The sequence below is a fragment of the Myxocyprinus asiaticus genome, chromosome 28, assembly GCF_019703515.2.
Source record: "Myxocyprinus asiaticus isolate MX2 ecotype Aquarium Trade chromosome 28, UBuf_Myxa_2, whole genome shotgun sequence".
NCBI classification, from domain to species: domain Eukaryota; kingdom Metazoa; phylum Chordata; class Actinopteri; order Cypriniformes; family Catostomidae; genus Myxocyprinus; species Myxocyprinus asiaticus.
Genome location: NC_059371.1, coordinates 25,050,632 through 25,077,233, shown reverse-complemented (window position 1 = coordinate 25,077,233; position 26,602 = coordinate 25,050,632). Strand labels below are relative to the sequence as shown.

General features: G+C 36.9%; 3 protein-coding genes across 10 annotated transcripts in view; 2 read left to right on the top strand and 1 right to left on the bottom strand.

Annotated features, from left to right (window-relative positions):
* hspg2 (heparan sulfate proteoglycan 2) overlaps positions 1 to 15,416 on the top strand; it is a 171,789-nt gene extending 156,373 nt beyond the window's left edge. For 5 of the 8 annotated variants that reach the window (XM_051660037.1, XM_051660039.1, XM_051660040.1 and 2 more), the window contains 16 exons: positions 55 to 157; positions 296 to 405; positions 3,156 to 3,264; positions 3,358 to 3,456; positions 3,550 to 3,771; positions 4,174 to 4,418; positions 4,667 to 4,838; positions 4,972 to 5,094; positions 6,112 to 6,168; positions 8,486 to 8,561; positions 9,845 to 9,923; positions 10,173 to 10,253; positions 12,544 to 12,614; positions 13,313 to 13,396; positions 14,803 to 14,906; positions 15,046 to 15,416. In XM_051660037.1, coding sequence (XP_051515997.1) covers positions 55 to 157; positions 296 to 405; positions 3,156 to 3,264; positions 3,358 to 3,456; positions 3,550 to 3,771; positions 4,174 to 4,418; positions 4,667 to 4,838; positions 4,972 to 5,094; positions 6,112 to 6,168; positions 8,486 to 8,561; positions 9,845 to 9,923; positions 10,173 to 10,253; positions 12,544 to 12,614; positions 13,313 to 13,396; positions 14,803 to 14,906; positions 15,046 to 15,218 — 1,908 coding nt within the window. In that variant the 3' untranslated portion in view covers positions 15,219 to 15,416. The remainder of the gene's footprint in view (positions 1 to 54; positions 158 to 295; positions 406 to 3,155; positions 3,265 to 3,357; positions 3,457 to 3,549; positions 3,772 to 4,173; positions 4,419 to 4,666; positions 4,839 to 4,971; positions 5,095 to 6,111; positions 6,169 to 8,485; positions 8,562 to 9,844; positions 9,924 to 10,172; positions 10,254 to 12,543; positions 12,615 to 13,312; positions 13,397 to 14,802; positions 14,907 to 15,045) is intronic. The other 3 variants (XM_051660042.1, XM_051660041.1, XM_051660038.1) reach the window with 2 other exon arrangements.
* LOC127419036 (V-type proton ATPase subunit S1-like) overlaps positions 1 to 26,602 on the bottom strand; it is a 691,126-nt gene that overhangs the window by 319,517 nt on the left and 345,007 nt on the right. The window lies entirely within an intron of this gene.
* On the top strand, positions 15,553 to 26,249 carry si:dkey-205h13.2 (uncharacterized). Its single transcript, XM_051660070.1, has 12 exons — positions 15,553 to 21,743; positions 21,914 to 21,949; positions 22,048 to 22,078; positions 22,194 to 22,220; positions 22,404 to 22,575; positions 22,671 to 22,777; positions 23,184 to 23,355; positions 23,582 to 23,688; positions 24,711 to 24,882; positions 25,014 to 25,117; positions 25,198 to 25,369; positions 25,859 to 26,249. Exons 2-12 carry the CDS (start codon positions 21,938 to 21,940, stop codon positions 26,055 to 26,057), a joined length of 1,275 nt encoding a protein of 424 aa, XP_051516030.1. The 5' UTR covers positions 15,553 to 21,743; positions 21,914 to 21,937; the 3' UTR covers positions 26,058 to 26,249.

Here is a 26,602-nt window from a genome sequence, read left to right as displayed (position 1 = left end):
ATGGTGGTATCGTGGAAATTAAACGAATGTGAAACGTACAATGTGTATGAGTAGGGAAAATTCAAGGGCCTGGATCTGAACGAGGAGCTGTTTGTAGGAGGTTATCCAAACTACAGCATGCTTGCCAAAACTGCAGGCCTATCTACAGGGTTTGTTGGTGAGAAACTCTTATATTTTATTCTGTGCCATGTGTATTTTGTAGCTTTTGTGTAATTAATTAAGGAATGAATAGTTGCAATGTTATTATCAATTGCCGCCTTATGATTTTTTGTCTTGTTTATTCCTCCCCTTTAAGGTTGTATCAAGCAGCTGATTATCCAAGGTGATGAGGTCATTTTCAAGGACCTTAATAAAAGTTCCACCGGGGTTTCGAATTGTCCCACCTGCAAGGACCGCCCATGTCAGGTTAGCTCTTTTAAGAAAGATTATTCCACATTAAAACAACATGTACTGTATAGTGGCGCCCAAAAAGTATTTGGACACTTTAGCCACACTTAAAAAGGCTTGAATGTCATTGCATTATAACAAAATATCTAAAAATGTGGCCTTTATTTTAAACTACGCCAGCACAAGCACCCTCTTCAACCAAAACATTTAATAAAAAGAGGTTTGTTATTTTTTGAAATGACAAAACAATAGCTGAACTGTTCAAAATGAAAAGTATTTGGACATTTTCTGGTTGTAAAAACATTAGTGAAAGTTTGTGGAATATGTCCTAATGTGATGAACTACACCTTTGGTTACACTGCTATTTGGTGAACTTGAAGGGAACTGACTGATAGTATCCACCTTTTTCCTGAACGCAGAAGTGTTCCACGATTCGACTGTTTTCAATTTCCGGTCTCCAGTGTTTTCACTCGCATCGGCGTATATTCTTAGCGGGTAATGTAGTGTTTAAGGTATTAGTGGTGATGGCGTAGTGGGCTAAAGCACATAACTGGTAAACATAAAGGTTGCTGGTTTGATCCCCACAGCCACCCCATTGTGTCCTTGAGCAAGGCACTTAACTCCAGGCTGCTCCAGGGGAATTGTCCCTGTAATAAGTGTACTGTAAGTCACTTTGGATAAAAGCGTCTGCCAAATGCATAAATGTAAATGTATTACATTTGTAAAAAAAAAACAAAAAAAAACATGCCGATATTTCACAGAGTCGATATGACCATTGATTATAGACATTGCATCACCTGAGTGTGTAGATGACATGAAGTGATGGTTAGTTATGTTGATATCAACATCGAGTTGTTATGACAGCCAACAATGGCACAAGTTGAGCCTGAAATGAATTTTTACACCAAGTAACACTTAAATGGTTGTTGTTCTTCTCTGGATCGCTCGTTTTGGCAGTTTTTACTTTGCGTTTCGAGACCAGAAATACAAAACAGACCATTAGAATCATCATGGCGCCGCCCAGTTGTTGCTCAAGAAAACTGTGGATACAGTACATCCAAATGACTTTGAGACCAGTTGGTAATTTACCTTTCGATAAGCCCTGCCTTAAAGCCCTTCTGACCAGTCCTGTCTTAGCAGCTGTTGCCATGCCGCCATTACACTGACACGCGTTTGCAGTGTTGCCAACAATTTTAGCAACTTTTTCACCCCCTTAGCGAGTAAAAGAGCCATGTAGCGACTAGCGACAATTTTTGCAACTTTTGTAGTCTGCTTTAGTGACATTCTTCTACATCTGGTGACACAAAAAAACATCAGCTCTCTTCAGTGTTCTAGCTCCCCCCTGTGTTTCAAGTAATATGACTGACCTGCATGCCATCAGGAGTTGGATTTATGTGCATATGGATGTTCTATAAATCGAATGACTGATGAGCTTACGTGTTGTTGGTATTTGTTGCGACAATCTCAACCTTAGTTCACGTGCATGCTCTCTGTTTAGAAAAGTCAGCCTATTGCGATAGATAAGCAATGAGAAATTATCTAGCAGGGAGAGAGAGAGAAAGAGAGAGAATGGAATGGAATGGATATGAACCCCTGATCTATAATAAAGTATAGAGATATGAACAGATAATTTTGACACCGTAACACTGGCACAAGTAAAACACACTGATGGTTCAGCATCACACAGTAGATATGTAAAAAAAAAAAAAACAAGATATATTACATATTAGTCTGCATACAGATGGGAGGTTGAACAGCTGGCTGTCTGGTGTGGTCACAGCAACCTTGAGCTGAACACGCTTAAAACTGTAGAGATGATAGTGGACTTCAGGAGAAATCCCCCCGCACCAGTTCAACCTGCCAGTGGAGCTGCTGACTCAGTTCTACTGAGCTGTCATTGAGTCTGTCCTATGTACATCTATAACTGTCTGGTTTGGTTCAGCCACCAAATCAGACAGAAGGAAACTACAACGGAGAGTCAGGACTGCTGAGAGGATTATTGGTGCCCCCTGCCCACCCTCCAAAACCTGTACATCTCCAGAGTGAGGAAACGTGCAGGTAGAATCACTCTGGACCCCACACACCCTGCCCACTCCCTTTTTAACTATTGTCCTCTGGCCAGCACTACAGAGCACTCAGTGCCAGGACATCCAGGCACAAGAACAGTTTTTACCCTCAGACCATTTAACACATGAACAATTAAACTGCCTTCAGGGCTCCCCCATAGTGCAATAATGTAAATAAATAATTTAATGTACATATGTAAATTCACTCATATTTAATTCAATAACTGTACATACCCTGACCTTGCACATACATTACTACTTGCACATGTACATACGCCGTTATATGTCCTATTATTTGTATGTCTATTTATACTCTTAACTTGTTTTATATTCTGTGTCTCACTGTAAAAAAAAATTCCTTGTGTACGTGAGCACACTTGACAATAAAGCTGATTCTGATTCTGATTCTATTATCTCCAAAACTGCTCCACATGAGGCATTATAAGGCATATAGATCCATGTTTTAAAAATAAAAAATAAAAAAAACACCCCAACACTACACCGCTGCCTACCCCTGGTTGCTATTGCTAGGATAATCTTGGACTTTGTAGTTCTGAGAAAAGCTATATATATAATTGTTTGCAGATTAAATTTTGTTTTATATTTTTTTATCTATGCGATGAAATTTTTTTTAGTCTCCAAATACTTTTTAGAACACTGTGTGTATTTTGGCATATTGGTTAACTAATGTGTTTGTCTTAGCATGGTGGATTGTGTGAGGACTCTGCAGCTAGTCTTTACAAATGCAATTGCCAGAGAGGATACACAGGGAGCAACTGTCAGCACCACTCCTCAATACACTGTCACACAGGTTAGCATGTTTGCTAGAGTTTTAGGATTTGTCTAATCATCAACCAACGTCTTGCAGTTGATTCATTGTTCTGTTTGCCCTCAACCAAAATAGAGGCCTGTGGACCAGATGCCACCTGCATTAATAGACCCAATGGTTTGGGCTATGACTGCCGCTGTCACTTGGGCAAGTCTGGAGACAAGTGCATGGATGGTAAAGCAGAATGTTTGATGAACTTTCTGCGAAGTTCCATAAGTACTTTAAGGGAAACTGTGGTTCTCACTAACCTCTTTGTCGCAATCTCAGGTACTCTGGTAACAACACCATTGTTTGATGGCGAAGATTCCTACATTGCATATCCTCCTCTCACTAATATTCACAATGACCTCCGCATTGAGATGGAATTCAAGCCCATGGATTCAGATGGCTTGATGTTCTTTAGTGGAGGCAAGAAGATGAAAGTGGAGGACTTTGTGACCTTATCTATGGTGGATGGACATGTTGAGTTCCGTTATGAACTTGGAACAGGTGATAAACCATGATATCATGATATTCCATGAGTGTAAGGTAATCTTAGATATGTTGAAAGCCAGAAGCATTGTGCTTTCATTCGTTGAACATCTATTAATTTAACAACCATTTTTTGACATTGTCATATGGTCCGAGTTGTTAATTATCTTTATTACATGCCTCTCTGAAATACTTGATTCTGATTAGTCAATCACGGCATTCTGCAATCAAAAAGATCCTTGCTTTCTGTCAGGGTTCTGATCACCCTATCAGGGTGCAGAGTATATTTTGCGACAATAAAAGACTGAATGTAGATTATGTGATACTTTATATAGCAAAATTTATAACAATACTTTATACAGTTGCTGGATCTCCTGCAGTTTTGCAGGCTTAACATACTATTCACTTCCTGGCTTTCAGGTCAAGCTGTTCTGCGCAGTCAAGAGCCTGTGTCTCTGGATCAGTGGCATCATGTTGTTGCTGAGCGGCTCAATAAAGACGGCTCCTTGAAGGTGGATCATGCACGAGAGATTACACGGTCCTCTCCAGGCAAGGCTCAGGGCCTTAATATCCACACACCCATGTACTTAGGAGGAGTACCCAGCATGGACATCTTGCCCAAACCTGCAAATGTTAGCATGCTGTTTGATGGATGCATAGGAGAGGTGAGTGCCATGAGAGGATTATCTGGTTACATTGGTTCTGTCAAATGAAATGATTTGCCAGTAGCAAATCAATGACACATTGAAATACAAATGTTTTGTTTTTCATGTTACTGTCTCCTTAAGATGAATCGCTTATGTTGTATCCTTCCTTATTTTGTAAGTCGCTTTGGATAAAAGCATCTGCTAAATGAATAAATATAAATTATTTGTTTTGTTTTGTTTACCTCCTATCTGTGTTCTCTTCACAGGTCTTCATCAATGGAAAGAAGGTGGATCTTTCATACAGCTTCATTGAGAGCAGGGCCATCAGCCAGTGTCAAGATAACAGCCCATGTGACCACAGGCCATGTCTGCACGGAGGCACCTGTATGGCCAGTGCTGAGTATGAGTACCAGTGTCTCTGCGCAGAAGGATACGAGGGTGAGTTGTTCTAAAAAATATATATATTCTGAGCAACAGAATGCAACCATATTGTGTTTTCATCAGTTCCCCCCCCCCCTCTTCAAGTTTTTCCACTTTCTTCAATTTCTCTTTCTTTTTTTGTGTTTCTCAGGTGAACGTTGTGAGATAGTGAAGGAGACCTGTCGAGATGGTTCTCAGTGCCAGAACGGTGGCAGCTGTGTCAATAACCAGTGTGTGTGTCTTGCTGGTTACACAGGCAAAAACTGTGAGAAAGGTTGGTGCAAACCTTCTAGACGTAATTTATTTTCTTATTGCATAAGATCTTTGCTATCTGTATAGTGATTGTTATTGCACACGTTTTACGGTATATTTCTATTATACTGTATAATTGTATAATCTATTAAAATTACACAATTGTCAGCTGCTTATACCCAAAGTGACCATCATTTAGGAAATGCACTCTATGGCCAAATGTATATTGGACACTACCTTCTAATTGACTTTTTTTTGCTATTTCAGCTGAAACATTACTAGCATGTTCATCAAATCAAACATATAGCCATGCTGTCTCCTTAGATAAACATTTTGTGTAGAATGGGGCATACCTTTGCTGCTCCAGCATGACAACCCCTGTGCACAAAGCAATCTTCCATAAAGAAAGGGTTTACTGAGTCTGGTGTGGCAGCACTTGACTGTTCGGCACAAAGCCCAGACCTGAACACAAATTGAGCACCTTTGCGATGAATTGGAATGCTGACTACGAGCCAGGCCTCATTGCCTAACATCAGTGCCAGACCTCACTGATGCACTTGTGTCTGAATGGTGGCAAATCCCCACAGCCATACTGTAATTAAATGTTCAACCAGCAAATTTGCGTGTCCACATACTTTTGGCCATGTAGTTAAGTAAACATCTAACATACATTACATATAAATATTGCCAGTTAAAATGTTTGGAGATAAGCACACTGCCATCTAAAACCCACGTGTGCAAGATGTTACATTATTTTATTATTTTTAATGAGAATTTAGTGGTCTCTTTAGTCCCATTTATCATTTCACAGTCACTTTAGAATTCACTTCCTCTGTGGGAGCAAAGGCATTTCTCCACAGCTTCATTACATTAGACTGAACCACAGCTGTAAGTGATTCACCAGTAAGCTCCACAGGGATATTCTCCATAAAATACCGTGGCGACATCAGTCAGACTGCCTAACAACAGCAGTAGCGTGTTGGCCACATGTGACTGTATCTCACCCCTGCACTCTCATGGATATATCCCACACACACAGGGCAGGACTCCAGCTTCACCGAGGTGCTGTGGAATTTGAAGGGTAGTGGGGGAAATGGTACAGTATGACAAATACTGAGTCTGCCTGTCACGCTCGTCACTAACCAGAGGAGAGTGTCCTCCTTGGGGCTCCATAGCCCGTTTAACACCACAAATAAAACAACAAACAACTGCAATGGAAAAAATAAGGAAGACAAGAGTGATGCACATTGTTTTAAGGAGTCTGTTTACATGGTTATATGTGCAAGAGAGCTGCTATCAGCTCATTTATTAGCACCATCAGGGGCAAAATCATACAAATAATGAAAACATTTTAATCTGTCGATTTCCTAGTAAAACTATGTAAGCATCCTTTAAACAATATGCAATATCGTGAGAGGGAAAATTGCATAAAATATTAAGACAAGAAAAAACTATTTGTCAGTGGAAGTGAAGTACACTTAAAGGGATAGTTCACCCAAAAATGAAAAATTCTCTCATCATTTACTCACCCTCATGCCATCCTAAATGTGTATGACTTTCTTTCTGATGCAGAACACAAATGAAGATTTTTAGAAGAATATTTCAGCTCTGTTGGTCCATACAGTGCAAGTGAATGGTGACCAGAACTCATAAGATGACATAAAGGAGACAGAAATGTAATCCATACGACTCCAGTGGTTAAGGTGGGTGAGAAACAGATCGATATTTAAGTCCTTTTTTACTATCAATCTGCACCTTTGACTAGCCCCAACCAGTTGGTGGCTGAATGTGAAAGTGAAATTCACTTCCACACCAGAAGGTGGAAGTGAAAGTGTAGATTTACAATTAAAAAAGGACTTAAATATTGATCTGTTTTTCACCCAGACCTATCATGTCACTTCAGAAGATACAAATTTAACCACTGGAGTCTTATGGATTACTTGTACACTGCCTTTTGGGCTTCAAAGTTCTGGTCACCATTCACTTGCATTGTGAGGACCAACAGAGCTGAAATATTCTTTTAAATATCTTTGTTTGTGTTCAGCAGAGAAAGAATGTCATGCACATCTGGGATGGCATGAAGGTGAGTAAATGATGAGAGAAATTTCATTTTTGGGAGAACTACCCTTTAATTCTTTAAGTTAACTGAATTGTTTTGAAAGCTATATTGTTTCAAAAATGTCTTAATAGCTTATGGAATTGTGCTTCTATAAAATAAAAATAAATATATTAAAATATAAATAAATCTTGTTTTAAGGATGTTTAGATATTTTTACTGGAAATCAAGACCAAAATACTGATTATGAATTGTTTTGCAGTATGTTTGTGTATAATGATTTTGTGATCATGTATATCACCAAATCATATCTAATAAAATCCACATCTAAGAGGTGATTGACGCCATCTCTTAAAGTATTCATAAAATATGTATGATTAGCTGGCACTTTATAACACAAAAGCTTATTGATACTAGTGCCTTTTAAATAGGTCCCTGAAATAATGTGCTACCAAATTAATTGTCTTAATGTCTTATCTGCACTTAATTGTTTATGTGTCATCTGTGACGTTTAAATGTTGAAAAGGGGGAATTCTATGTCCTCATTGTAAAATGCTGAAGTTTAATGGATTTTTTTTTTTAATTGCGATGAAATAATTGCAATACTCGTGACTTTTTCTTAGGGCTGACACATCTGTTACATAGAATTCCCCTTTAGCATCTCCAGAGGCATCTTGTCTGGTCAGTCACTCGACCTCTGCAGTTTCAATTTTTGATCTCTTTCTCATCAAATCTTTGTTTCTCTTTGTTGCGAAACCAACAACAAACATTCTTTCCGCACTATCACTTTCACCTACAGCAAATTCTGCAAAAAAGAAGTCCTCACGCTGTGAACAAACAGATGTTATTAGCTACTAACAACCAAATGTCCTCAATTTAAACACTTGAGCTGGCCAAACAGGTGAGTTTAAGGCCAGAAACGCTGTGAATAAAGCATGAAGCACTTATGGGTAAGCACTAAACTGCCTGAGGGTGTTCCGGTTATTATGTGGTTGGAGAGAATGGTTTGTGAGGAATGTGTAATGTTGTTTCCAACTGTGAATGTCACTTGAACAGGAATGTTTCATCTTTGTATTTGCATTTTTATATTACAATGCAGCAAGTCTGATATATGTGATCTTGAGAGAATGTTAAAAAAATGTTAACTTTAAAGTTTTGCCAAAGTAAGCAACTCAATAGTATTTTACTGCAACAGTTCAGATCTGATTTAATGTAGGAGGACATAGGTCAGTTCTATACTATTTTTGTATGCTGTTTAAGCATTCTATCATATGGGGAAGCTCCACAAGGTGGCAGTATTACACAGAGAGTAGGCACTAAGTCACAGTTTAAAGTTTATTCTGTTTCTCATTTGCAGACTCTCCTTTTCAATATTCTGCATATTTCCATGATGATGGATATCTTGCCCTTCCAAAGCTCATGTTCCCACGAAGGTGAGGGTGCAGTATCTCAAAATGATAAAGGACTACTCTATGTACAATGTTAATTTGGCTTTAAAGGGATAGTTCAGCCAAAAATGAAAAAATTCTCTCATCATTTACTCATCCCATCCCAGATATTTATGACTTTCTTTCTTCTGCAGAACACAAACAAAGATTTTTAGGAACATATCTCAGCTCTGTAGGTCCATACAATGCAAGTGAATGGTGATCAGACCTTTGTAGCTCCAAAAATCAAATAAAGGAAACATAAAAGTAATCCATATGACTCCAGTGGTTAAATCCATATCTTCTGAAGCGATATGATAGGTGTGAGTGAGAAGCAGAACAATATTTAAGTCCTTTTTTAGATGTGAAAGTGAAAATAAACAGGCACCACATGTGACTTTCAGATGTAAATGTGAAAGTGGAGATTTAGAGTAAAAAAAGGACTTACATTTTTAACTATTTCTCATTTACACTCATTTACTATCATATCACTTCTGAAGATATGGATTTAACCACTGAAGTCTTATGGATTACTTCTCTGTATACATTGTGATTTCTGGAGCTACAAAGGTCTGATCACCATTCACTTGCATTGTATGGACCTACAGAGCTGAGATATTCTTCTAAAAAAATGTGTTTGTGTTCTGCAGAAGAAAGAATGTCATACACATCTAGGATGGCATGAGGGTGAGTAAATGATGAGAACAATTTTATTTTCGGGTGAACTATCCCTTAAAAAGACAGTAACATCCATTTAAAGAAATGTTACAGTTTCACTTACCACAGAAAATAATTTCTACTTGTCCCTTAGTTTGTAAAAACAAGCAAATTGTGTTCACAGTAATGCACTTACAGTGGAAGTCTCTGCACTGGGATAAGCATATATTGTACACTGTTTGAAGGGCCAAATTTACATGAGATTAGTTTGATAAAATTGCTTACTAATCATGTCTTTCTAAAATTATATCCACTATTTCTACTTATGACTATGTAAAGAAATGTCACACAATATGCCCAAGGATACCAGCAGAGTTACATAGAACCAGATGTTCATCTGCCGAGAACAGTAGTCTCACGGCTAAAAGGACAATTTAGACAACTTTACAGAAGAGTTCATGTAGGGTCTTAAACAAAAATAAGAGCTGCACTTTTTTTTTTTTTTGCCATTTAAACCCTTCAGAAATCCCCATAGTCTTTCATTATAAGTGCATTATTGTAAACATTAAATTATTATTCAATTTTTTTTTTTGAGCATTGTGAAGCAGTATTGTCTGTTCGCTTTGTTTCAGTGCCCCTGACTCTCCAGAGACCATTGAGTTAGAGATCAGCACTGTTTCTAGGGATGGCCTCATCCTGTGGCAGGGAGTGGTATGTTTGTGCACATGGGTGCACTGGATCTCAGGATGCATGCACTCACATTGTGATCATTGCTAACTTACATGCACCGTGTCTTTTACACTTAGTGTATATACACAGCATCATTTCACTAAAATGAGTAAAATGAGTGTGCTCGGTTCTGGATTGGATGGAATATGCTGTTGTGACTGCACCGCTTAAGCACGTTTTTAATGGCTTCACTGCATGTTTGTCTGGCTAACTCACCTTCATCCTCCTCAGGAGCCTGCAGGCGCTCTAAGCCTTCCTAAGAAGCATGCTAGTAGAAAGGTTTCCACTCTCCACGAGCAGTCAGACACACAAGTATGTCTGCATTACCATTATCATGGACATGTCATTATCTCAGAATATATTGGCATGTAATGCAATATAGCAGAACATTACAGCACTTGGATTGACCTGCTACTTTCAAACGTTCAAAAGCAGCACTTTATATTCACCTTTCATTGAACTCATTACTGTGTTTTTTAAATTTCCGTGTTAGTGACTGACTGGCTGCTACCACTCTTTTCAATGTACTCATTTAAACGGACAGCTCACCTAAAAATACAAATAATTTTATCATTTACTCACCCTCTTGTTATTCCAAACCCATATCACTTTCTTTCTTTCATGGAATACAACAGATGTTAGAATGTTAGCCTCAGTCACCATTCACTTTCATTTTTTTTTCCATGCAATGAAAGTGAATGGTGACTGAGGCTAACGTTACTTTTGTATTGAGTTTACTCAACCAACATGAGGGTGAGTAAATGATGACAGAATTTTCATTTATAGGTGAACTATCCAATCTAAAACATGCTTAGACATTATCAATGAATTTTACTTGTTCTTAAAAGTTCACTTTATCATTTAATGTTTGCATGTTTTATGCATGCTTTCAAAGCTGTGCTTTATTTATCACAGAATTGGCCTCATGATTTCATATGTATTACCTGCTTTCCAACTGTTCAGTTAATTAACCTGTTTACCCGCAACAGTTTAGCTCATATTTATTATAGTTAATCAATAATCCAGCCTATTCCAGGTTTACCAGACCTTTAAGGGCTTACACACAATGTTATAAAATTAGAGGAAAGAATATGTATCACTGTTCCTAATGAGGAAATACTAAATTGATGTTTGAACACTGTGCTTATTTTTTTGGCAATGCATTACCATTGCTCAACCAAATATAAGAGAAATTATATCCTTATGACACTTTCATCAGTATCATTATAAACTCAGCCAAAAAAAAAAAAAAATGTAGTCTCACTTTCAACTGCTTTTATTTTCAGCAAACTTATCATGTGTAAATATTTGTATGAACATAAAAAGTTTCAACAACTATGACATAAACTGAACAAGTTTCACAGACATGTGACTAACAGAAATGGAATAATGTGTCCCTGAACAAAGGGGGGTGTGGCCACCAGCTGCATTAAGTACTGCAGTGCATCTCCTCCTCATGGACAGCACCAGATTTTCCAGTTCTTGCTGTGAGATGTTACCCAACTCTTCCACCAAGGCACTTGCAAGTTCCCGGACATTTCTGGGGTTAATGGCCCTAGCCCTCACCCTCCGATCCAACAGGTCCCAGACGTGCTCAATGGGATTGAGATCCAGGCTCTTCGCTGGCCATGGCAGAACACTGACATTCCTGTCTTGCAGGAAATCACGCACAGAATGAGCAGTATGGCTGGTGGCATTGTCATGCTGGAGGGTCATGTCAGGATGAGCCTGCAGGAAGGGTACCACATGAGGGAGGAGGATATCTTCCCTGTAACGCACAGCGTTGAGATTGCCTGCAATGACAACAAGCTCAGTCTGATGATGCTGTGACACACTGCCCCAGACCACGACGGACTCTCCACCTCCAAATCGATCCTGCTCCAGAGTACAGGCCTCGGTGTAACGCTCATTCCTTTGACGATAAACGTGAGTCCGACCATCCCCCCTGGTGAGACAAAAATGCGACTCGTCAATGAAGAGCACTTTTTGCCAATCCTGTCTGGTCCAGTGAAGGTGGGTTTGTGCCCATAGGTGACATTGTTGCCGGTGATGTCTGGTAAGGGCCTGCCTTTCAACAGGCCTACAAGCCCTCAGTCCAGCCTCTCTCAGCCTATTGCGGACAGTCTGAGCACTCATGGAGGGATTGTGTGTTCCTGGTGTAACTCAGGCAGTTGTTGTTGCCATCCTGTACCTGTCCCGCAGGTGTGATATTCGGATGTACCGATCGTGTGCAGGTGTTGTTACACATGGTCTGCCACTGCGAGGACGATCAGCTGTCCTTCCTGTCTGCATGGAAAACATTGTTTAAACCCTTTACAATAAAGATCTGTAAAGCTATTTGGATTTTTACAAACTTATCTTTAAAATACAGTGTCCTGAAAAAGGGATGTTTCTTTTTTTTGCTGAGTTTATATTACAATGAGAATAATGTCTGAAATGAGAATGTCATATTAGTATAGCTCTTGAATCAAAGGCACACGTGAATATATGTATTCATTGTGACCGGCATGCAACATGTTGGCCTTCGTTTTTCAACCATATTCCCTCCCCAATGACTTATATGAGAGACTAACTTTAATTTTCCACTGAAATTACTTTCCAGGAACTTGGAGAACAAGGAAAGGGCAAGGACTTTATAAGTCTTGGTATACAAAACGGACATCTTGTGTTTAGGTGAGTGACTGAGCAGTTCCACCACTATGAATTTGATGTGAGTCACTGTTATTCTAACTACTCAAAATGTAATTTATTTAGCACGAATAGGAAGATAAGATCATAAAGAGTGACTGTTTGCACTAGGTGTAAAAAGCACCTGCCACACAGCGCGTTTATTTGCGCTCAAATAGTCTGGTGGAAACATACAAATTTAAGACAAACTGCATCCCTGGTGTCGCTGTAGTGGCGTGGGGTTTAAAGATATGTGGATGACCTGGGCTCGAATCCACCTTTTGTCCCACTTTTTCCCATCCTGTCTCCTGTCTCCACTCTTAATATTTCCTTTAATACCACTTAAAAGAATAAATAAATAGGAATATAAAGGTTGATTGCCTCGCAGTGTTTTTGTCACAGTGAAGGTCGGGGAGTTGAGAGAAAGATTTGATCCAGGTAAAATTAACCATGGTTTTACTGTAGTAATATTGTTGTAACCTTGTGTTTTGGCAGAAACCATAGTATTAATGCAATTAACCATGGTTTTACTACAGTAAAATTGTGTTAATATAGTAATCGTGTTTAAATGGTTACTTTTTGGAAGGTTAGGGTTAGATTTAGTGGTAGGGGTTGATGTAGGGGGTCTGTGGGAATCAGTAGATTGATCTAGATCATATCTTTGTAGCTGATCTAAACATAATGTGCTGTGTTTTCCCTGATAGTTACCAGCTGGGCAGTGGAGAGGCTCAGATTCTTTCCAGAGAGTCTGTCAATGATGGAAAGTGGCACAAGATCACTGCAGTCCGGTAATACTCCTTAGTCCTTACCACTACAAACAATAAAATGTAAATCACAACCACTTCACATCAATACATATCAGAAAGATCAATTGGTAGCAGTTTATAATAATGTTACCTTTGTTAACATAAGTAAATGCATAAGGTATCATGAACTAACAATGAACAATATATTTTTTTTTACAGTATTTATTCATCTTTGTTAATGTTGGTTAATAAAAATGCAATTGCTCATTGTTAGTTCATGTTAGTTCATAGTTCATTAACTAATGTTAACAAATACAACTTTCTATTTTAGTAAGTACAGAATATGTTGATTTTAACATTAATTTAACCAAGATAAATAAATGCCATAAAAGTATCTTTCAGTGTTAGTTCATGGTAACTAATGTTATTAACTAATGTTATTAAATGTAACCTTATTTTAATTTGACCTACAGTGACACCAAAAGTTATCTGGACAAGTTTGGGCACTTAAGTCACAATTAAAAATGTCATTGCATTAGAGACAAAATATCAAACCAATCACATCTCCAAACAAATGATGCTACAGATTTTATTAGAACTAACTTCACTTTTCTTAGCCATTTTTGGAATTACATTTAACCAGCTGTGTCAAGGGGATTTTTAGTGCATGTATGAAACTAGTTCCCCTCAAGTTCATACAGGGTTCCAAGCAATTCATCATATTAAAGGGACAGTTCACCCAAAAATGAAAATTCTCTCATCATTTACTCACTTCATGCCATTCCAGATGTGTATGACTTTCTTTCTTCAGCAGAACACAAACAAAGATTTGTAGCAAAATATCTCAGCTCTGTAGGTCCATACAAAGCAAGTGAATGGTGACCAGACCTTTGTAGCTCCAAAAATCACATAAAGGAAACATAAAAGTAATCCATATGACTCCAGCAGTTAAATCCATATCTTCTGAAGTGATATAATTGATGTGGGGTGAAACGGATAAAAATTTAAGTCCTTTTTTTCACTTTTACATCTGAAAGTTAAAGTTAAATTGGAGATTTAGAGTCAAAAAAAGGGCTTAAATATTGTTCTGTTTCTCAGTCACACCTATTTTATTATTATTGCTTCTGAAGATATGGACTTAAACACTGGAGTCATATGGATTACTTTTATGTTTCCTTTGAAGCTACAAAGGTCTGATCACCATTCACTTGCACTGTATGGACTGTAATTTTATTGTTTTTATAATGTCATACCTAACAAACTTTTTGTGAAATGCTTTGCTTTAAAAGCGTGTTTGTGCTATTTTCTTTCTATTTTGTTATACAATGCGAATATATCATAGACTTTTAAGTGTAGCTTAAGTGTCCAAATACTTTGGACACTTTTATATAAGTGACTCATCTGTGTTAATTATGAAGCAAGTTGGATTTGGATTGTGTCTTCAATAGAACGGGGAAGCAGGGCTATCTTCAGATCGATGGAGGATCAATCCTACGTGGACAGTCACAAGGCAAAAGCATCATGGTGAACACCAAAGGCAACATATACCTGGGTGTGTATAACATTAGATCTTTGTTTCCCTCTACTGACCAAAGTACTATAATGGAAATCCATAAAGCCAGTAGTGTTGTCTTGGAGTAAGTTATGTGACACTATGATCTGAATTGATAATGTTTGCACTTTGACTGTAGGTGGAGCTCCAGACATGAAAGCATTGACTGGTCAGAAGTTCTCTGCAGGCATCACAGGCTGCGTGAAGAACCTCTCGCTGATGAATGCTCAACCGGGAGAACAGTCAGCGCGACCTATCAACCTGCAGGTCCATGCAGAGGAGGGCATAAACGTGGAGCGCTGCTTAACATAGACGCAGTACTGAAACACTATCAAAAGACTACAGAAAATAACCCCTCATTCACATACATTTCAAAAACATACATTTCTCAGACACTTATGGGACAAACAATGGTTTCTATCTCACACTTTAAGAGACACTGATAGGTATTGTTGGTGCTTCACTGCAACCAAAAAAAAAAAAAAAAAAAAAAAAAAAAAAACACAAGAATGGATTCTTTGCTCTATGCGGCATTAAACCAAAAAAAATGAGAACGCGTGAGAAAAATTAACGATATTAACAAGTCTTCACTTTTTCAGTGTTTTATGTTCAATGAAGAACTATTAACACAGAAGTTTACATGCTCCGAACAGTAGCTTTTTGCCATGAAAAAAAAACATGATGAGCCTTCTACGATGGGTCAGATCCTATGGAATCGGAGATGTTTTCACAGCACTGAATTTTTATTTATAAGCTTCTTAATCTATATATATATTATATATTTGTGGGGGTAATGCAAACTAACAATAACCTGCTCATTTGTTTTCCTAGAGGTGATTCTAGGCTCTAATACTGCGTGTCTGAGGCTGTGTTAATACTTGAAGACTCTGCTGCCTTCTTTTCCTCTGTACGAGGGCTGGTGGGGGCGAGCATGCTTAGATACTTAGATACCATGAGAAGGGTCTCTGCATGAGGTCATAGCACAGATGGCATAATGACACATCTCAGGTGAAGAATGTTGCTGAAGATAATAGAAATTTGGGAGATTATATATATGGTGTTGACTGTATATATATTTGAAAAGATATACCTTCCATGCTTGGTAACCTTGTTTTGTCTGGTAAATGTGTCTTTTAAAACTATGGTGCTAAATTCAGACATGACAAAATCACATATAATCACTGTTTCAGTATACTTTTCAGATGTACTTCTGTGGAGGTATCTTGTTTGTTTTAAGTAACAAAAGCCTCAACTTTACAATAAAATACTGTTTACTGAGTGCCAACCCCCAGTCAAAGTAGTGAGACTGAAGTTTATTTTTGATCATGCATTGAATTGAAGTGTAAATGTATTATCCTCTAATCTTTATGTTTTGAATGATATATATTTATATATACCATGTGTGTGTGTGTGTGTGTGTGTGTGTGTGTGTGTATGTATGTATGTATGTATGTATGTATGTATATGTTTTTTGAAAGTATGAAGGTTGTTACCACCATGAGTAAAATTCATTTAGTGAATCTCAAATGTTACAAATGAACACAGATAAACCTTTTTTTTTTCTTTCACTGGCGGCCAAAAGTATTTTTATTAACTAAAGTGTCATTCAACTGATCACAATGTATAGTCAGGACATTAATAACGTGAAAAATTACTTACAATTTGAAAAAAAAATTAATAATTCAGAACTGCTTAAACTACTTCAAAGAGTTTTCATCAAAAAATCCTCCACGTGCAGCAATGACAGCTTTGCAGATCCTTGGCATTCTAGCTGTCAGTTTGTCCAGGTACTCAGGTGACATTTCACCCCACACTTCCTGTAGCACTTGCCATAGATGTGGCTGTCTTGTCAGGCAATTCTCACACACCTTACAGTCTAGCTGATCCCACAAAAGCTCAATGGGGTTGAGATCCATAACACTCTTTTCCAATTATCTGTTGTCCAATGTCTTGTGTTTTTTTACCCACTCTAACCTTTTCTTTTTGCTTTTCTGTTTCAAAAGTGGCTTTTTCTTTGCAATTCTTCCCATAAAGCCTGAACCCCTGAGTCTTCTCTTTACTGTTGTACATGAAACTGGTGTTGAGCGGGTAGAATTCAATGAAGCTGTCAGCTGAGGACATGTGAGGCGTCTATTTCTCAAACTAGAGACTCTGATGTACATATCTTCTTATTTAGTTGTACATCTGGCCTGCCACATCTCTTTCTGTCCTTGTTAGAGCCAGTTGTCCTTTGTCTTTGAAGACTATAGTGTACACCTTTGTATGAAATCTTCAGTTTTTTGGCAATTTCAAGCATTGTATAGCCTTCATTCCTCAAAACAATGATTAACTGACGAGTTTCTAGAGAAAGCTGTTTCTTTTTTGCCATTTTTGACCTAATATTGACCTTAAGACATGCCAGTTTATTGCATACTGTGGCAACTCAAAAACAAACACAAAGACAATGTTAAGCTTCATTTGACGAACCAAATAGCTTTCAGCAGTGTTTGATATAATGGCAAATGATTTTATTGTACCAAAGTAGCGATTTAGCATGATTACTCAAGGATAAGGTGTTGGAGTGATGGCTGCTGGAAATAGGGTCTGTCTAAATTTAATCAAAAATGACTTTTTTCAAATAGTGATGGTGCTGTTTTTTTACATCAGTAATGTCCTGACTATACTTTCTGATCAGTTGAATGCCACTTTGGTGAATTAAAGTACCAATTTCCTTCCGAAACAGCTAAATCTGTACATTATTCCAAACTTTTGGCAGGCAGTATATGTTTGCAATTTTACGTACAATAAACGTTCAGTTTGTGTCTGAGCTCATGGTGGGGTCAATTTCGAATGACTTATGAAAAATTGGGGGCTAGCAATAATTCAACAAAAAAAATTTCAATGTTTTTTTCTTTTCTTTATTCAATAATACAAAATCAAATTTTTGTTCATGCGCAGAGTCCATTAACTCTTATGGGGGGTTCGGACACTCACACCTAAATTCAAACACTGTTTTATTTGTAAATGTTGACTATTTTTATTGGCTCTCTCTTATGTAATTCTTACTTTTTATCTGTTTTTGCATGAATGATTTGTATGAAAGTTTTTTTAGGAGTCTTTTGTTGTTACATTTAAAAAAAATGAAAACTTATTCAGTATCAGTGTACATGTAGCACATGCCACATCTACAGTTTGAAGGCATAGTTCACTCAAAAATGAAAATTCGGTAATCATTTATTCATCCTAATGTTGTTTCAAACCTGCTGTTTGACTATATGTTAATGTCGGTCACCATTCACTTTCCAGTGTGATCACATACTTTAGGAAGTTGGCATGTTGTTTCCAAGAGTTCCGGTACCTTAGGATCGGCCACATATGCCCACTCACTGACAGGCGCCATCTCCTACAAGACATTTTTTGCATTGGCTTCAGTGTGTTTAGCTACCCCTGTTGGGCGACCGGAAGCACATTGCATCAGCAGTGTTGAACACCCGGGTTAGGATCCCACATTGAAACCAGGAAGTAATCGCGTTTGCATAATCAGTGTCTCTGAGGTTGCATTTTTCCCTCTAACATTACACATTTACTCCGCAGATATTTAGGATTGGGTTGTGGAGTACATTTTTGTAAAATATGCATTTCTCCTCTACAGCCTGCACAGCTGAAAACAACTTACTTCACAAATCACTTTTGGCGCCTCTCTGTGGACATTAAACCCGGAAAATGGAGCTCACATGCAGGAGGTTTACTTTTGAAATGTATTCCACTACAGATTACAGAATACATGCTGTAAAATGTTATTTGTAACGTATTTCGTTAGATTACTCAAGGTCAGTAATGTATTCTAAATACTTTGGATTACTTCTTCAGCACTGGTAGATTTTTTCACTTGTTTTGACTATAAAAACTCTGCCAGTACAGTTAGACAAAATACACATGTTAAAAATACATTCTCTGAAAAACCGAAATATCTTATGCAGTGTTGTTTCTAAAACAAGATAAATCTAATTGATTGGTTTATTTCTATTTCTTGTGCTCCAAACTTCAAACGTACTTCTCTGTCTGCTTGTATGAATGTAACACTTCATAAGAAAGTGTTTCACCGCTGTTCAAATGCACTTTGGATCTCATAATTTATATGTATAAATGTTTTCCATCTGAAAGGACTAAATATTAAATGAAACAAATGAGAATATAATGCAAAGTAATCTCTTCAGTAATTAAAATACTTTTTGAATGTAACTGTATTTTAATTACCAATGATTTAAATTGTAACTGTAGTGGAATACAGTTACTTATATTTTGTATTTTAAATACGTAATCCCGTTACATGTATTCCATTACTCCCCAACCCTGTACATATGTGCCAATACGGCCAACAACACTGACCGCTTTGGTCACTGGGGACAGTATTTGCAGTGTCTCCTGTTGTACTTCACAGATGAAAGTTATTCAGGTTTGGAACAACATCATGGTGAGTAAATGATGCCAGGATTTTCAATTTTGGGTGAACTATCCCTTTCACATTCAGGTTCATTAGCTCAATCAGAGGGTTGCAGGAAGCGACTCTCTCTTGCTACTCGCATCGTGTGATGATAATGAGCAGAAGTGAAACAGAGAAGTGAAGTTGAGTACAGAGGAGGCACAATGGAAGGTCTACAATGAAGTGATGTGTGGAACACACACCCTTGTATTATTGTGAAATCAATATCCCCTCTTTCATACGTTACTTGGAGCTCTTCTGAGCATGCTCGCCCACATGGGCCATGTATTTTTTTTCTTCAACTTTTTATATGATTACGGCTTGTTTGTTAACTTTCTTTAGAAAGCATTACTGCTTAAATTAAAGTTGCTTTATTTGTATTTATTGTTTTGATCCTGTTGTTTGTCATCACTGATTACTGGCCTGATATGGCTTTTAATGCACGATCACACAAGCTGGCAGTTTTTCTTTTGCTCTTTTGTAATGTGTGATATGGCTACTGCACCCCCTCTATCTGTTTTTTCTTTTATGTTTGAATTTTGATATCGGCCTTTCAAGGTTGCAGAGGATTTCAGTTCCGGGGGATCCACGTGACGTTGTTAGGCCGGTTTTGGGCAGACTGGAACAACTAACTTTTTTTTTTTTTTTTTTTTTAAGGACGGGGTTACTAAACGTTTTATGTTAATTCAACCCTGGTGGCTGTAGGAGTTTTCTTGAAAGATGAGTAAAAAAATTCTGTAAATCCATGACTCTCTCTGATGTCATTTATTAGGGTTTATGTTCTTCAATGTTATCACTGATGTTGCATGAGATGGAACCTGCACACAAACCTACTATGAAATCAATAGTAGCATGATGCAGAAATATAACACAATTATGTAAGCAATCACTTTCATTCACAGGCTCTGTCTGCAAGCTGGTTAAATGAAATGTCAACCAAGTACAATTGGTTGAATAGGTCTTTATATGCGACCTGATTCACTGTGTAATGTATACTATATGGGATCACAATAGCTGCATTGTCTCCGTCTCTGCTAAGATTGAACTCTGTATTGCAAGACTAAACTGCATTGTTACTTTATTGTAACATGTCACACCTTCAGTCACACCTTGCCTGTTTCTCTATCAAGAAATCTCTGGATGTAATGAGCTGATAGGTCTACGCAGTTTGAAAAATGTGTAGTCTGGACTAAAACCAATGACAATCATTCTGCATGATGATGATGCTAAAATATGATAAAATCTACAGATGTTCTTTTATGCATGGGTATGTATGCATTTATACCTGTGCATGCTTGTGCTATGTATTGCAACTGCAAGAATGAATACAATACCAAATGTAGTTTTAAACTTTATCCCAAACATTAAAGAATCCAATGACAAGATTATATTAGCATAACATGGCTTTGAGATTCATCAGTTCAGCAAAAACTGTACAGACATGTAAATTTGTCAAATCACAGTTCCTCGGGCCTCCATGTCAATATTTCAACAAATGGCAATACTGGCACTACACTGGAGGTAATGTAAGTACCAAATTGGAAAGAAAACAAAGTATATATGGGCAGTAAGACTTACACCACAAAACAAGCCATGCATTCATGTGTGCATTCAATGTTATTTGTGAATTATAAACATGAGATGACCTCAGTGTAAATTCTTCATATCTATCTGTACAATACATTTGATTGGTACACTGTTAAACATATGTTTAATCCCAAAATAATCTAATCTCAAGAGCCCACTATTATAATTCTGCTTTTACAACATTCTTTTGTTGTAAGAACATCTTTTGAACATTGCTTCTTTGTAAAAATCTGACATGATCCTGTTGAAAGCACTGGTGATCTTTAAAAGAATATTTCGAGTTCAAAACAAGTTTTTATTTAGTGTTTTATATGTTGGCAAAAGTATAACAATGGCAAGTGATTTTTCTGATTTCATGCAATTTTGTGTTCAGTTATAATAGTAATAGGTCATGCCTTTATATTTACTTTTTTTTTTTAAATATACAGTATATTCTAAATATTAGGATGGATTACCTTATGTACAGTATCTTTTTTGTTTTTACCATAATTAAATTTAATCATTGCATATCATAAGGGTGGTGTATATCAAGTGTGTTCTTGAAAGATAATACTTGTGTGAAGAGTCAGCAATTATCCTTGATATGTGAGATGGGTGGAGTGCTGGAGGTGAAAAAACTTGTGAAAGTGGGTCAGAGTTGATAAAAGAATAAAGATGGTGATACGGGAGGACTCGGAGGAGCCCACCTGCTTAAAAGAGACCATTTCAATAGAGAACACCGATAATGTCAACCACAGACGGCCAGACACTTAATCTGCTCCTGCATTTACTGATGGTCAAATCTAAGGGTATATTACATGCTAGATCAAGTTAATTTTGGTGTTTGGTGTCAACATTTTTAAATACAGTTTATTTCTTTTATAGCCTTTTTTAGTGTATGTAATGTGATAATTTAAATAGAAGAAAAATTTTTATTGTAATGTTTTTTAACTTTTTGAAAATGTATTCCTGTTTCTAGCAATACTATCGAAAAGGGAGAAGAATGATCACCAAGGTATGACATTACTTTTGCTTCTCTGCCTTATAAAATAATAGAATTAAGAAATTGCAATTTGATTAATGCTAAACTATCTTTTAAATATTCTTTCCAAGATATTTGCAACCTGGGTTGTTCTTGCTGCAAGTAAGTTTGAAATGTTAGTGTTGTTCTGAAAATAAGCTGTTGTTATTTGAAATTTGTATGAGCTCCCAAGTAATAAAAATTGCTCTAACCCCTGTATCTATCTTTCATTACACAGGTACATATTTGCCAGTCTCCACTCAAAGTGAGTGTGTTTAAATCTTGCATGCTTTGCCAACTGGTTAAACTGAAATCTGTAAAGATTCTTCAGTCCTTTATTTACTTCTACTCATCTCTACTTTATTTTTCACACTGTACTGTACTGCAACTTCAATATGTTTTCATCAATGTTTTGGCATAACTAGTTCCCCTGTATGCATTTAATTAGAGTGTACAACCCAATGGTTTGACCGTGACAACCCTGGTGGAAAGGGAGACTATGAGCTCTTGGCTGACCTCCTCAGTATTTACCCTGGGCTCATATGTCCTAATCCAATCGGAATAGAGGCTCAGACCATCTCTGGCCTACCAGCTTCTCAAACAGGAAACACGTTTCAAGTGTGAGTGTATCAGAGCAAGAAACAAAAAAAGTCTGATAGAATAACATTTATGTGATTCTATAGTATTCTAAAGTGATTTTGTGTGTCTTTTGTAGGTATAATGCCATCTATGGGTTTGCATGTGTAAATGCAGACCAAGGAAGAGGAGGGCAGTGTGCTGACTATAGAGTGCGCTTTACCTGCCCAGAGGAGTTCTGTTCAAGTGAGTGAAAATACACAACAAAAGATTGCAGCTGATGGAAGAAAGCACACTGAAATGACTGGAATTTTATGTGAGACAGTCACTAATAACGTTTAGATAGACTTGTGTGCTACCAAGGCATTTAGCATTATATTTATGCGTTTGGTAGAAGCTATTTTTTAAAGTGTTTTACAGTACGTTCAAGATATATATTTCATCAGTATATATATTCGATGGGAATTGAACTGATGACCTTGGTGTTGCTAGCATCTTGCGCAACCAGTTGAGCTAAATAAATAGTGTACAAAAGGTAGATATCTGTCAAAATGAAAGAGTTTCTTATTTTACAATAGAAATTATTGTGACATTAGTATTGGGTATATTCTTTGATATTAGTGATGTAAAAGCTGGTCATCTTCTGCATCAGGTTGTAGGACACCCTGGTATGACCGAGATAACCCTGGAGGCAAAGGAGACTATGAGACCCTGGCAGACATACATATAACATACCCATTACAAGTTTGTTCTCAGCCTATTGCTATTGAAGTCACAACCATAAGTGGGACCCCACCACTACAAACCGGAAACACTTTTCAAGTGTATGTTACCAACATTATATTAGAATGCTAAGTTAATATAAATGATGATATGGACATATTATTAACATGATGTCTAGTAGACAAGCACAAGTATACATCCCATGTATGTACAGAATATATTGCAGTTTCCAAATTGTTAATAACACTGAAATCCTTTGCACTGAAATGCTTTCTATGTAGGCCATGTTGTAAATATGGTTAAGATACATTTGCTCTGATTCTGCAGGTATGACCCGTTACAGGGATTTGCCTGTGTGAATTCGCAGCAGAGTGGAGGGGGTTGTCAGGACTACAGAGTCCGCTTTACATGTCCGAAGAGTTTTTGCCTTCCAAGTAGGTATATATAATCTTTGGTTGTGTCCAAATTCCTGTATTTTCACAGTGTAGTATACATACATTTCCAGGCATACTACATCTTCTTTGTTGCCATTTTCCTCTTTAGTTTTTCTTTTTTGTATGTTGACAAATAACATAATAAAAACTTGCCCAATCACTTGCCCAGATTAGTGTAGCTACACCGGCCTAAAATATATTTTAATGATAGTTATGGTTTTCTTCAGTGTACTGAATGTGAACTGATTAGTGTCATTGCAACACTTTACAATAATGCTCCATTTGTTAACATTAGTTAACTATATTAGTTAACATGAACTAACAATGAACAATACTTTTACAGCATTAATTAATCTTGGTTTATGTTAATTTCAACATATACTAATACATTTTTAAAAATTATATATTTGTTAACATTAGTTAATGCACTATGAACTAACGTAAACTAACAATGAACAATTGTATTTTTATTAACCAACGTTAACAAAGATTAATAAATGCTGTAAATATATATATATATATATATATATATATATATATATATATATATATATATATATATATATTGTTCATTGTTTGTTCCTGATACCTAATGCATTAACTCATTTTAATGAATGGAACTTTATTGTAAAGTTTTACCATTTCATTGAGGTTATCTCAGCCTAGTAGTCAACAAATGGTAAGACGTACAAAAAGCTATTCTATTCAATCTTGCTAGTTTAAACCTTTAACAAGTCAATGATTTACTTGGATATTGTTAAACAAGTATAATTTCACCATGAGAAGCAACATCACTTGAAAAGTGCAGGCTCACAGTTCTCTCTTACCAACTTTTGTTTTGAAGTTGTTTGCATTCTGATGGAATATGCGAGGGATGTTATGTTTTTTTAAATTTCAAATTAGTAGTATAATAATATTGTTATATTGAAGCACTTTGGACACAGATATTATGTATTGCTTTTTGAGTACTGTGTAGCAGAGCACACATATAACAAATTTTTCCTCTGCATGGTATTCATCAGAGTGTGTAACTCAATGGTTTGACCACGACAACCCTGGTGGAAATGGAGATTATGAGCTTTTGACTGACCTTCTCAATATGTACCCTGGGTATATATGTCCGGATCCATTAGGAATAGAGGCTCAGACCATCTCTGGCCAAACAGCTTCTCAAACGGGAAACATCTTTCAAGTGTGAGTGTATCAAAACTATAACAAAACAAGTTTTTACAGGGCATGTGCTTCTGGTGACATTTTGACCATATTTTTTTTTTTTTAAATGAAAATTATTTGAAATTTTAATACTATTTTCTGTGTGTTTGAAGGTATAATCCTACCTCTGGATTTGCATGTGCCAACGCAGACCAAGGAGGAGTGCTGTGTGCTGATTATAGAGTGCGCTTTAGCTGCCCAGAAAAATTTTGTTCAAGTGAGTGACATTTTCAAAACAGAATATCTGATTTTATATGAGATGATGATGGTTACACAGCTGGTTATCTTCTTAATCAGGTTGTAGGACATCTTGGATTGACCGAGATAACCCAGGAGGTCTGGGAGATTATGAGACTTTGGTGGATATTCAGACAACTTACCCACAACAGGTCTGCTCTCAGCCCATTGCCATTGAGGTCTCAACAATTAGTGGAACCCCGGCACTGCAGACTGGAAACGTTTTTCAAGTGTATGGCAATATATTTTAGTGATTCATAGTAAATTACCAGACAGATGCATTATTAATATGATGTCAACATTATATGCAATTTTGAATAACTTTTGGCACAGTGCAATCATTGTGTTTTCTTTAATCTTCCATCTTCAATAACACCTTTGCAAATTCCTTTACACATTAGTAATCTCTAAAAGCACCATCATCAATAACACAATGGTGGAATTAACTATTATCATCTTGTGGAATCCAATTTTAAGTATAGTGAAGTTAAATGTGTGAACCTTAAAATAGATATGGAAAGTATATTTAGTAAGTAATTGGTAAAGTATTTTTTTATTATTATTATTAATGAGCTGTGTACTTTGTTGTTGTTTTTCTTATGTTTGCTCTGTATGATGTATCTGTATGGGCAATGGAAGCATTTTTTATTGTATTATTATAGTGGTGTTATGAAGACCACTTTCTAAATATGGTGAATATACATTTGCTTTCATTCTGCAGGTATAACCCGACACAAGGCTTTGCCTGTGTGAATGCGCAGCAGAGCGGAGGGTTCTGTCAGGACTACAAGGTCCGCTTCACATGTCCAAAGAGTTTCTGCAAGACTTTCTCCATTTCCCAATTCCCCAGCCTCGAAAGGGAGAATGCAACAATTTCCCAAAACATGACTGAAAATGTTAACTTGACATTGGATTTTTAATGCTCTTGATATAAATTTAGACAGCGATTTTAGATGGAATGAAACATAAATTTTACAAATAAACATTTGTTTGCAGTGCTTTGTGTTTCCTAACCTCGATTCATTGTTGTGTTGTGACATGCTGAACAAGACATATTTGTGAGAACATTGGAGGGAACTCAAAATTTCAATTCTGGACTCTATTCTAAGACAATGCTCTGCCTGCATTTCAACAAACTTGTGCAAACTTCTTTGTCTTTATATAGATTGTTTTAATCAATTACATCCATAATAGCCAAGATTTAAATATACATTACTAATCAATGGCTCTTAAAGGCATAGTTCACCCAAAAATGAAAATTCTCTCATCAGTTACTCACCCTCATGCCATCCCATGTGTGTATGACCTTCTTAATATCTCAGCTCTGTAGGTCCTCACAATGCAAGTGAATGGGTGCCAAAATTTTGAAGTGCCAAAATTCACATAAACACAGCATAAAAGTATTCCATATAAGATTCCAGTGGTTAAATACCTTTTGAAATGCTATGATAGGTGTGGGTGAGAA

Coding starts and splice junctions, on each gene's coding strand:
- si:dkey-205h13.2 (XM_051660070.1), top strand. Junction 22,221..22,403: donor TTTGCCAGTCTCCACTCAAA/GTGAGTGTGTTT, acceptor GCATTTAATTAG/AGTGTACAACCCAATGGTTT. Junction 25,118..25,197: donor CCCAGAAAAATTTTGTTCAA/GTGAGTGACATT, acceptor CTTCTTAATCAG/GTTGTAGGACATCTTGGATT.